We start from the raw sequence: 12532 nt of genomic DNA on the forward strand, positions 1-12532 counted from the left end.
AGTGCAATAAAGGTAGGATGCAGTTGCGTATTCCTTAAGGCGAAGTGTGCACAAAAAAAAGATAGCCACTTATTTTACTAAGTCTCCCTTGAATTTGGGGTAGAGAAAGGTTTTCTCGTGTTGAATTGGCTTAGCCTGCTCTATTGTGAGCAGTGTTGTGTGTGATCTTTCCAGCGAAGTTACCTGTATAATGAATTTTGGAGGTGCCAAGCACTCCATTATAAAGGCATTTTACAGTACTTCGATGTTGTGGAGGCCAACCACTGGCTAAACAAACCACTGTTTCGTCTACATTCCATTCCAATTTGTATTTTGTGGTGAATTTTGTATCCTTAGTTGCAGTTCCTTCCTGTTTACTCCAGAATAAAATGAAAGTGACCGTCCAGAACTTCTTCACAAGGTCGCGGGATCCAAACCCGGCCACGGCGGCCGTGTTTCAATGGGGGCGAAATGCGAAAACACCCGTGTACTTAAATTTAGGTGCGAGTTAAAGAACCCCAGGTGGTCGAAATTTCCGGAGCCCTCCACTACGGCGTGCCTCATAATCAGAAAGTGGTTTTGGCACGTAAAACCCCATAATTTAATTTTTTTTTTCCTGAACTTCTTGCACAGCTCTGCTGGCCTTAGGAGGCTGATGCTTTCCTTACTGATTATGCCAGACTAGAAAAAATTCTATAGATCATGCAGTATTTCGGCTAAACTGACAGCAAACTTTCGAGGTTTCATGCTCTGTCTATGCACACGAACAGCTCCTGGGCATCAGGGTTTCTAGCTGCTACAGAGAGTGTGGTTTGTTGTTTCTCTGTGTGTACACAGAGGAGTGCCAGAAGCGGATCACTTTCCTTCCTGAGCCGCCATTCTCGGACGAGCAAAAGAGCTTCCTGCGACAGGTGTTCCCGGGTCCCCTGTTGCAAGAGATCAAGCAGACGCAGGCCAATGAGATCCTAATAAAGTCCTCACCAGGACCCTCGGTAAGGCATCCCATATTCTCTCTCTCTCTGTAAGCTCTGTGGCATCATACACAACTCAGATCTGTATACTTGCTGAATTATACGATTTTGTCTAAAATACTCTATTTTTAGAGCTCCTTTAGATTCTCGTAATGACAGCAATTATTTTACGATATTTGACATGACTGTTGTCTACTTGATTATGTTTATTGTTTTCTACACTTGCAAGAATGCCTTACCACTCCTTTATAGAAGGACCATGTCTGCAAGGACCATGGAGATATCTGAAAATTAATAAATTAATAGGTGACAAGATTGATTTCAAATGTACATGAATACTGTCACTCTGTGCAATAGTAGAGCCTGACTTTTCGGACTCTCAAGATTATTCGGACCTACCCACAGCACATCTATCCACTGCATAAAAAAAGTGTATTCTGGCAACAAAAATTTTCGGTCATGTTACATCAATATTTTGTAAATAAACTTCATAAATATTTTTTGTTTGCATATGGCATAGATTGTTCTAGCTGAAGCCATAGAGCAAGTGCCTGATCACAGCATCATTACAAGATGGCCTTCAATTTCTAATAAACAATCAATATCTAAACTATTAAAAGAATGGTTTACTATTTTTAACCAAAGCTTAGGATTTTTGAGTTTGGATGCAGTATTTTTCAAGTTGAAAGTGGGAATGAAGCAAGACAGTCTATTATGACTGCCAAAAGTGCTAGTCAAAGTGCTAGTTGTAGTTGTAACAGTAGTTAGACAGTGAAAAATGGTCACAGAAAAAAAAATATAGTCTAAGTGTGATGCTAGTCAGGCTTGTATTTTATTCTGTCAACAAGAACATTGTGCAACACAAACGTCTGACATGTTGAGGTTGAAGAAGGTGCCGCAAGATGCCACTGCCATCACTGCAGCTGTCGCCCACATCTCTGCCATTTCAACGTTTTCTAAATGTCAGTGCGTAAATGGAGAGGCAAGACTCTGTAATAACAATCTGCTTTTTTGCAAAGAATGCCACACAAAGCAAGTGGTGGTGACGCTTTGAATAAGTTGCTATTTGTCACCTTGTTATGTCTCGCGAAAGGTTGAACGTATGGGAAACGTTTCGAGAGATATTTTCATCACTACAGCCTCTCTGCAAGCTCCCATTTCTGAGTGCTGCAAGACATGGTTCAATTGCATCTCATCTCATTGCAGATGCTGACGCATCCAATGGGCTATGGTTCCTGTACCCCACAGGTACGTGGCTTTCTTCAGCAGTATGCGCAACATATAACTGGCACACAGGAATACAGCCGAAGCTCGTTATGATGGAGTTGCATCAGACAAAGTTTAGAAGTGTGGAAATATTCTAAACTTTCGAATAGCAAATATATTCTTATTCGATTTGAGCCTCGGATCGAGTAGCCACAATTCAATTAGGTCATCTAATTGAATAATCACCACTCGAAAATCTGACTGTTTCTCTGATACTTTACGTCGTCGATTGTGCACAGTCGAGCATAAAATTGAAACAAAAATGTGATAACTTATACCTAGGGGTGTGCTAATACTCGACTATCACCGAGTCGAATTGTATTGTGAACATTCAATAACTCAATTTGTGCATCGAGTACCGTATTTACACAATTGTAAGTCGACTCGAATATAAATCGACCCCCCCCCCATATCGCGTGACAGGGGAAAAAAAAAAAAAGAGCATACCCGAGGGCACATTCGATAATGAAAATTTATTGGTAGCTGACATGGTGACTGGACTAGTCTTCACTAGTGCTGCCATCGTTGCTACGGTCCCACAGCGCGTCGTCGTCCAGCGAAATTTCACATTTGGCAAACGACCGCACCACATCTTGTGGAACAACAGCCCACGCCGAATGCACCCAACCACACACAGCCATCAGGGAGGCTCTTAGACATTTCCGGTTGGCGTAATTTCGCGGTCTTCTGCCGCGAACCACTTGTACTCACGGCGGAATGGGTCCTTAAAAGGCGAAGGTCCGGGCTTGTTTCATGACCATGTCGCACTTCACTGGCGCCAGCCACTCGTTGTACTCACGGCGGAGCAGGTCCCTAAAAGGCGAAGGTCCAGGCTTGTTTCATGACCATGTCGCACTTCACTGGCAGGGACCGATCACACATTTCAGCGACGTACGCCGCAAGCTTAGCCTACAGCTCCGGAAGGCGTCCAGACTTCGGCACGTGGGAAATTTCTCACTTGCCGTCACAGGTGAAAATTTGGCTTCGCTGCAGTCGCCACTCTCGCACCACCCGTTCAGAGACATCGAACTCGCGGCCCGCTGCGCAGTGATTTGTTTCTTCGGTGTAAAGGGTGGCAGCCCTCTTGAACACTGCTGTGAACGAGTGCCGAATGATTAGTGGGCTTGGAGCACTCATGACGACTGAGGAAGCATAGAAGTAGCACGTAGCTGGCAGTCAAGTGGAACGCGTCAAACCAATACCTTTCGTCAAACTATAGCGAAAGCTAAGCGCAACAGGGAAAGAGAAACCCGCGAGCGGTGTCTACTCTTCCATGAACTACCGATACTTTCCGCAAGCACCGCCGTTCTGAGGGTGCCGCCGCGAATGGGAACAGTGGCGCTTCCATTGACTATCGACACCCACAATAAGTGTTGCGTACACTCATGCGTGCACTGTAAAACTCTCAGAAACGTTGAAATACCCTTTCAAAAAGTGAACAAACACGCGAAATAGCAAAAAGCTACGGGTAGGGTCATAGAGCAAACGTAAAATTGTAACTACGTTGTAGCTCCCGTTGGTCTCGCTTTTTTGGTGGCGCCATGTTTCGGTTTCGATTGTAAGTCGACCCCCCAACTTCAGATTTTCAAATTTTAAAAAAGTGGTCGACTTACAATCGTGTAAATACGGTATGTGCTATTCATGTTTTTTTACTATTCAATTTTTTTAAATATTCAATATGCAGTCGAATATGCACCCACTAATAACGTTCCCAGCATAATGATCGCACTCGCATAGTGATCGCACCCCTGATCTTTGTCATCAAAATTCAATTTTTTTTTCTTTTCAGTGCAGTGATCGCACCCCGAACTTGTCACAGCAATATGTCGTGTGCTGAGTCTAGCTAATGATGATCGCGCTTACCATCTGTCGAATGCTACGCGAGCGACTCAAGACAGACGAACCGGTCTGCACGCACCCAACATTCTTAAGCAGATGCCCCATTTCATTCCTTTCATCACTTTCCGCACTTCCATGATAAAAAAGCTCCAACCAAATTTGCCTCGGCTTTATTATTTGTAGGCTTCATAATGGTTTTGGTCAACAACAACAACATAAAAGGCAGCTTTAGATTCTTCTCGTCCGCACTCGTGGGCATGCAACAGATTGTGAGCGGCAACGATAGTGGCCACGTTTACACTGATACGTTAGAAGTGCACCCTATTCATACGCCGACGCTTGTAACGCAGGTAAGATATTCGGCCACCTTTAGCGGAAACATGCCGTACTAGGGTAGCAGTGAAGACAAATACCGCAGTTTCAGCAGCATGTCCGCCATGTGTTTCTACGTCACTGGCAGCTAAGCGCGCCCGTCTCTGTCCCCTCAAAGTGTACATGGCTACATTATTGTCGCAAACTTGCCCATATTAACTATATATTCATTACTGATACGGAAGAAACTGTTTCAATGCACGTAATGTCCTCATGAGAAGAAAAATAATCACGTTCGGCACGTTTGGCTTGCTCCGCCAGCTGCCATGTTTATTTTGGTGTTCCGCACTGACAGCTGCAGCCGCCTGCTTGTCATCTCGCAGCTAATGCGGGGGGGAAAGAAAAAATGTATATTCGTGGGAAATTTAACCCGCGTAATAATTGCAACCCTGAATTTGCGTCAAATTTTTTAACAAAAAAGTGCGATCATTATGCGAGTAAATAGGGTAAAACCTTTTTCATACGTACCCGCTTAATAAGTAATACCGGTTTAAATATAGTCTCGATGAATCCCCTGCCCTGTGACTATGGAACCTAATTTATTGGCTGACTGCTTCAGCCGTAGTTCTTAATGCATGTCAAACAGTTAGTGCGAAGTGTTGCTTAATTTTTCGGCACGTACAAGCATGGAATCGGCAAAATGTCATGCACGCAAACCATAGACAGCGAAATTGTGGCACACAGACCTCCGCCAGACTGCGGTCACCACCGATAGTGATGTCAAAACATGGTATTCATGACGTGTTTCCTGCACCCATAGCTTCTAGTGCTTCCACATGCTTGTCATGGATGACGACGCGAATGATGGCCCTTCTATATCCAAAGTAGCTAGTGCGTTGATCGTCATGCGGCCGTTCGCAGTGAAGTGTGGCCTGATAGAGAAACTGGTTTGCAGCTTTGCTGAGTTTGAGGATGCCATCATCGCTGCAAGGCTACCTCAGTGCGAGTGAAAATCACTGATTTTTTGCTGCCTGTCCTTAAATAAAACTTATCTACGTGTGTGTTAGAGTGAGAATTCACACTTCTTTCGCCTGGTAAGTCAATAGCCGCTTATTGGCTATTGTCAGTTAATTAGTACATCACGTAGTGTGTACCTGATCCACATTCCCTGGCAACTACATATTAGCGAAGTTTTGCTATATAACGATCTATCGGTTATAACCACATTTTACGGTATTTATGGTTTCCTGACCCTGCCTACTGCAAAAGCGATGGGCTATTACGAGCAAATTAGTTTTTCTATCAAACCCGGTCGCTGCAGAAAGAGGGTGCACGTGAAGTTCCAAAGCACGGAAGTCCAACCAAACTAGACACACAGCAGCCCCCCCACACACACACACTCCAGTTCAACTGCGACTACAACCTAAACATGTTCATGCATGTTTGGGTTATCATCTGCTAAAAGCGTGCAGTATGCTTACAACGGCACTACTCCTTATGAGCTATAAAGCAGATAGTTGAAGATGCTTGTTGTAGTAGGGTTGGCAGCGATAGCTGTGAAGGCAGCATGCGACTACGCGGGAGGGGATTTGCCGGCACCGAAATAAGAAACCGAATGCGCACTGGCATTTTCACACGAGATGGGCGAGTATTGTGGGAAAGCTGGTGCAGCAGGCAGTGACTGTTTTTTTATTGTCCGTGCCTCGCACCTTTTTTTGTGTGTTTACACGGGATGTAGCAGCCGGAAAAGGTACCGTACAATCGCAGTCTGTGGCAGGGACTGGCAGTGCAGTTGGGCTATTGCCTATTAAAAGTGTACAGTATGCTTCCGACAACACTATGCTCGATGCGCTGTAAAACAGATAGGTGTTCTCGATAGCAGGCGCCTCGCGCATTTTCTCTTTTACATACGATTTAGCGGCCGGCAAGCATATCATACGATCGCAGTATGGCAATGTACTGAACGTTGCTGCCGAAATATCATGTTTTCTGGGAACGTATGAAGCAGCAAGGAATAAGCTTAACTCAATTGGGTCATTTTTTTGTGTTCTTGATTGTGAATGTTCATGCTGGGAAAATGTACTTAAAGGGATCGTATCAGCGAGGTTCTAATGCAATCGGTGTAGAGACCTGCCCAGTGCCACATGTCGAATGCGCTGCAGAGCCCGTCTTTCTTGATGCAACTTGCCATGACCCTCCAGATTTCTGGATCTTTAACAGGCGGCAAATCACGCCAAACCTGATATTGAAATGATGTGGATAGCTCTTTCTCTTTACCGTCAGCCCCAGCTATGCTCGGAGCGGTGGTTGAGTTATGTAATGTGCGGTCCTTTCGTCAGTCACGCAGATTGGCTTTGCATTAACTCACCTGCCGTAAACTTTGGATAACCCTTCCGTATGTTGGAGAAAATCTGGAAACCAAAACTTTCGAGCAATAAATAGAAGATTGCCACGAAACACAGGTCTACTATCAAACTGAATATCTAATTGGTAGTCAGTACAACAGTACATCACTAATTCATTAGCTTCAGAGGCGGGAGAAAATTTATTCCGTTCAACAGGAATTCTGTTGGTGAAAAAACATATTTTCCAAACCTTCACAAACTACAACTGAGCTGTAATCAGTGCTGGCATGCTAATTTGGTGTTCCCTTTAGTAAGAGTAGAACGTATTGTATATGTTAATTTCTGTGCACCTAAGTTACTGATAGCTTGCTACATTCTTGTTAGGCAATTCTAGGAGGCTCCACAGCATGTGCAGCGCCGTATTTTGTTGGCCAAAATTTGTAAGCATTAAATTCTGTGAAAATTTTGTGGCATTCAATATTCTTTTTGCTATTTGGCTTTCCTTCCTTGATTTGATTCGATTCGAAACCTACTACAGCATAGACCGCTTATAGCGTAAGTCGCCGGAGTCTCAAAGATCCGCACTATAAGCTGTGCCAGCCACACTATAACCAAAACAGAATTTTCCGAAGGCGGCGCACATGCAAAACATGTAGACCAAGCAACTGCATGTATCTGAAAATCGAATCATGCAACCGGGATGTTTGCATCTGTTTAAACTTGCAAAAATTGAAAGGTTTATTTCCGAGAAGTCCGTCCTTGCACGAAGCAAGCAAAGTAAAAAAGAAAAACATATGTGCGACATAAATGAAAGTAAATCGCTTTCTAAATTTTTAGACCTGCTTGATTGTTCAAAGTTGCCACTGTGCTGCCATCAACTCCACAAAACTAGTGTAGAACGGCGACCAAAATTTCGGAAGCTGTACAGTGTCTCGTTGCAGTTTTAGGACTGGTTCACATGCGAGAGATGTTGAAAACTTGGTGACCACGAACCAAGTTGCTGCCATTCCAGTGTTGCCTGTGCCACTCAGGCCTTCCCTTTTGTTGTTCAGGTGGTTTCTGTGCTTTGCAAGTGCCGTATGCCACTGCGAGGCGTTTCCTTGATTCAGCACCAAACCACAGCTGTGGTTTCCAACTCCCGTCAAGGCATGCTGGTTAGGCCTAGCCATTGGGAGTCTCAGGCAGCTTGCCATTGCGGGAAGCTTGCCCTTGATATTCGTGTCCCTAGATGATGACAAAGATTGGGCATGTGATCACACGCACTGGCTGAACTGACAGCAGTGCATGGGAAGCAAAGTTTGGTTTCTTGGGCAATCAGCCGTGGCAACTATTGCGAAGGCCTACCAAGTTTCTATGTGTGTGTACTGGTAGGAATGGCAGAAGCTCGCATGTGGACATAAAGCCTAAAAGCTCCGAACTAAATTTGCGGAACACCGTCTTAAACTGACAGCACTCAAGGTCGCATGTGTAATATCTGCATTCATTGCGGAGCGCGAATCACTGATAAGCAGCCGAGCAAGGGTTTCTTCGTTGCCCAGGCAACCTCTGCGCGCGCCCGCAAGTGCTGCCACTTCTTTTTTTTTCCGTTCCTTGTTCGTTTGTTCATTTCGCGTCTCCTCTTCTGTGTTGCCCTCGTTGCTTTCCCCTCTCATTGGTGGCTCAGCTCGTTGAGATGCGCGCTTGCAACTGCACTTACCTGTGGGATTTTTTTCCAGCGGAAGCCGAATTATAACTGGTATTAAGGCCACCATGGCTTTATGCTGATGAGCACGAGGTCGTGGGTTCGATTCTCAACCGCACGAGCCACATTGCCATGGAGGCAGGAAGCAGGAACGCTTGGTACACATTAAGAAACCCTACGTGGTCAAACTTAATTCGGGGCGTCCACTGCGACGTCTCCCATCGCCCATGTGTGACTTCGGCACATTAAGCCCTACGATGCGATTTTGATTTAACTTGTGAGCAGGTCTAGGCTATGAATTAGCCTGAGTCTCCAATATCTTGTCATAATTCTCCCATGCTAAGCCTGGTTTGTTTTTCTTTCGTTCCTAGTATGATATCTTGGTTTATGTTCTCACTTTGGATATTTCTAGAAACACTATGCTGCATATTACTCTTTCTTGAGTTTGCTGTCTGCTTGTTTGCCCAAATTCGCCTTTCCACTTTACCAAGTACATGCTGCCCAAACCCTCCTGCATAAGGGAGTAGGTGTTCACATAACATTTCAATAGGTGTACTGGATCTCTTTAATCTTCATTTAAAAGCAGTAGAAGCAGTTGTCAGGCCATATTTTCTCTAAGTCCTACTGCTCTTTCACAACAAGCTTTTTTAAATGTATTTAAAGACTCGTAGTGAGACATACTACCCAGTGGAAAATACCTACACAATGCAGCAATATGTTTGCATAGATTAAAAGGGACACGAAATATTAAGTTTTTAAATACTCAACCTGGTAACTTTCGAACTCTGGGCCTGATAATTGCTGAATTACCCAAATGTACCTTGAGATCCATGACATCACAATAACGGCAGTGGTACTGTACTCTGGTTGCTGTATCGTAAACTGGAAGTCTTGTTTAATTGTCATTAATCGTTCAGCTACCTTAGGTGTGATGGATAATACATGGATTTGTGTAATCTTTATGCCTGTTGGCATTAAGCGTTCCCCTGACTTTATTTGTTCTGCTTTATCCTTTTGTATGTTCAAGTGATGGCGCTCCTATAAGTGCACAAAGCAGAAATTCTCGGCACACATGCTAATTATCGTAAGTTGTTGCTTTTCAGATGCAATATTCTGTTGAAAATGTTCAATTTGCTATGTCACAAAGTCATTATAAGCCAGAAGGACTAGATTTGAGCACACTCCTGTACTACCCACCATGCCAATCTGGGTGGACCACCATGCTTTCAGCTCCCGTAGATACTAGCACCAGAATTCCTTCTAGTAAATTTTGTTTGAGAATCTACTCTGTTGCGTTTGTCCTGAATGTCTATTGAGTGCACTGAGCTACACCAGCGCTACGGGTCTATACCAGCATCCGTGGGTCTGCACTCTTGGCATTTCTTTCACTGTGGCTGGTTGCACTGTCCTCTGTTTGAACACCCAGCACGCGTGTCTGCAGAGAGCGAGCGAAGCGGTGGCGACGTCAGTGGCTCCATCGGCAGTACAGCCGCAGGCCGGCCCCATGCCTGCTGTGACGCATGTTGTGATTCACAATGTGCCCAGCTCCTCTACTATTGTGGCGCGGTCTACCCGCTCTTCTTCCTCTTCCTCATCCTCCTCGGCTATCGCTGCAACATCGGGCAGCAGTTCGGTCGTGACAACCAGTGAACAGGTTAGGCCTGCCTCCTGCAACACTGGCAAACATGGCGAGCAACAGGCGTCGGTGCTGGGCATGACTGCTTGTTGCCAATGGTTGCGGAGCACTGGATACCTCCTCTTTCACGCTTGCTTATGCTGCACTGTGCCTGCTTCTTTACTGAACCTGGGTCCCGAGATTGTGGAGTAAGGTGTTGTGGCTGTGGAATGTGGGAGGGGCGAGATGCAGCATTGGGTGGGCTTCTTCATTTGTCTGTTCGGGGAAATCTCCATGGGCGTAGGGCTGCTACCCGGAATTCCATTTTTACAGCAGACTGTCTCTGGCCTACTCAGTGCCAATGTGGTCTGCTTAGTGTTCATGAGAGCAACTGTGTGCATTCGTTAGTAGGCCACCTTCAAGTTGTACTGCACAAGGAAGCATGGACACTGAATGTACATGGGACAGTGCACAGCACTACAGGACAAGCGTGGTGTGGTGTCCCTGTGTTCCCTGTATATGCAGTGTCTGTGCATGCACTGTGGCGATTTGGAGATCTTGTTTCAGTGGCTCGAAACCTCTTGTGCCTCGTTAGTGCTTCCTGTGAGGCCCCCACCTTCCTTTCTGAAGGTGCCTCACTTTTGCCCTTGGCTGCACCGTGCCTTGGTGCACGAAAGCGGTCATAAGGCAGCAGCGAGGTGGAATACATTAAGCATTACTAACATCTGTTTGCTGTCAAGGGTTTGTAGCTCCTAGTAGTTGTGCAGGTATCCCCGACTTTTTACCTTCCGGCAGCCTTTTGAGCTCCTTCTTTTGGGAGGGGCCAGGCCAGCAATGCTTCCCCTCTGCCTCTGTACGTCATGATTAGCCCTTCTGCCTCTAGCAGCTTTAGGACCTTCTGTAAACATGCCATGCTGCCAGGTTTATTTGCCCTAGTGTAAGGCAGAAGATAAGTACTACTTGGAAAGGGAATAATGCCAGTATAAGCACTGGCATTGTTGCAGATGCAACGGATAGTGTGACTGTTTACTTTTTGTGGAGTTCCTTTTCACATTTTTTCTGGACAGCATTAGTATTGCACATTGAGCTTTCATGGCCATTCTGTTTCTTCTGCTTAAACACTAATTTCCACAACCATTGTATGTAACATGAAAGTATTGGCTAGTTTGTTGCTTGTATTCAAGCGGGAGCAGCGCTTAGAACACGGCGACTGTAAAAGCACATAGAAAACAATGTGTTGTGCAGTGTGTTAGTTTCTATGTGCCTTAACCTTCGTTCGTGTTCTGAGCGCTATTACCACCCAAAGGTTGTACGTAGTTCTTTCAAAGTTCAATTTTTCAAATTACGTAGTGCTTTCAAAGTTCAAAAACAAGCATTGCAGTCATGTGTGCATTTCCTGCAATCAAAAGCTTAATGTTTTCCTCATTCCCTCGTGTTGCTAAGTGTCAGGGCAGTTGCAATGTTCATTGTGATTGCATAGTTAGACCAAGTTCCGAAATGACGTGCAGAGGCCTTTGGTGCAAGGGATGATTCTCTTATTTACATGAACTAACAGCATCAAAAGAAACTAGAACAGCAGAGCTCGTGGTCGAAGCATAACTGAAGGTGTAGTGCTGCTGTCTTGTCATCACCATTGGCCGGCGCACATATCCGGTTTGACCGCATTGCACAGCGAGACTCCACCTATACTGCAATATCTTTGTTTCTGTTCTGGTTCCATTTGTTGAAACCGTGGCGAAACCATGGGCACTATCTGTGTCAAATGAAACACGAACAGCAGAGCATGTGGTACAGTCTGCACCATCATCTTTTTTTGCTTTCAAATAATAGATAACCAGAACAGAAACGAAAATATTGCAGTATAGGGGGAACATCATCGCGCAGTGCGATCAGAACGGATGTGCACGCCTGTCAATGGTGATGACTAGACGGCACGCGCCATACCTTCAGTTCTGCTTCTGCCATGTGCTCCACTGTTTCATTTGACACCGATAGCACTGGTGCAGTGATGGTAGCAAGGGCATTAATTTGCCTTTACTGGCACCCTATAATCATTGTGTCCCACTTCAGTTGCACTTGGGTATTGGTTACAAGAAGCATTTGCTCTTGTTGCAACGTCCTCTTGACCGCTCATGCCCCCTGTTCACATCAGGTCAACGGAGCACGTGAATTCAAAATGTGCATTCCCAACATTTCTTGTGCTGAGTCAACAGCACTACCCATGGTGGACTCAAAGATTATAGTTCCTCTTGCAATCTGGTATATTTGGAATCTGTTCCAAATTCATCGCACTAAATTGCAGACCATGCCCAGTAAGGACTGTTGACAATTTTCAGCTGCCAGCCATTTGATTGTGATATAGTTTCCTGTCCAGGAGGAACCAATAAGCAGCAGCTACACACAGTGTATACTCCTGATGTAGTTTTGATGTTGTGTCACACAGCGGCACAGCCACCATGCAGCAGCTATGTTGAAGGCATGGCCAAAATGCATACGCATGTTTTCAGCCAGTAACCAAGTGGAC

At 45.1% G+C, this 12532-nt stretch overlaps 1 protein-coding gene across 7 annotated transcripts in view; it reads left to right on the forward strand.

Moving 5' to 3' along the window:
• Positions 1-12532, forward strand: part of LOC142584906 (uncharacterized) — a 140212-nt gene that overhangs the window by 88105 nt on the left and 39575 nt on the right. For 5 of the 7 annotated variants that reach the window (XM_075695247.1, XM_075695248.1, XM_075695246.1 and 2 more), the window contains 3 exons: positions 817-971; positions 2157-2198; positions 9820-10047. In XM_075695247.1, coding sequence (XP_075551362.1) covers positions 817-971; positions 2157-2198; positions 9820-10047 — 425 coding nt within the window. The remainder of the gene's footprint in view (positions 1-816; positions 972-2156; positions 2199-9819; positions 10048-12532) is intronic. The other 2 variants (XM_075695249.1, XM_075695250.1) reach the window with 2 other exon arrangements.

The sequence above is a fragment of the Dermacentor variabilis genome, chromosome 6 (genome assembly GCF_050947875.1).
Source record: "Dermacentor variabilis isolate Ectoservices chromosome 6, ASM5094787v1, whole genome shotgun sequence".
In the NCBI taxonomy this organism is placed as follows: Eukaryota; Metazoa; Arthropoda; class Arachnida; order Ixodida; family Ixodidae; genus Dermacentor; species Dermacentor variabilis.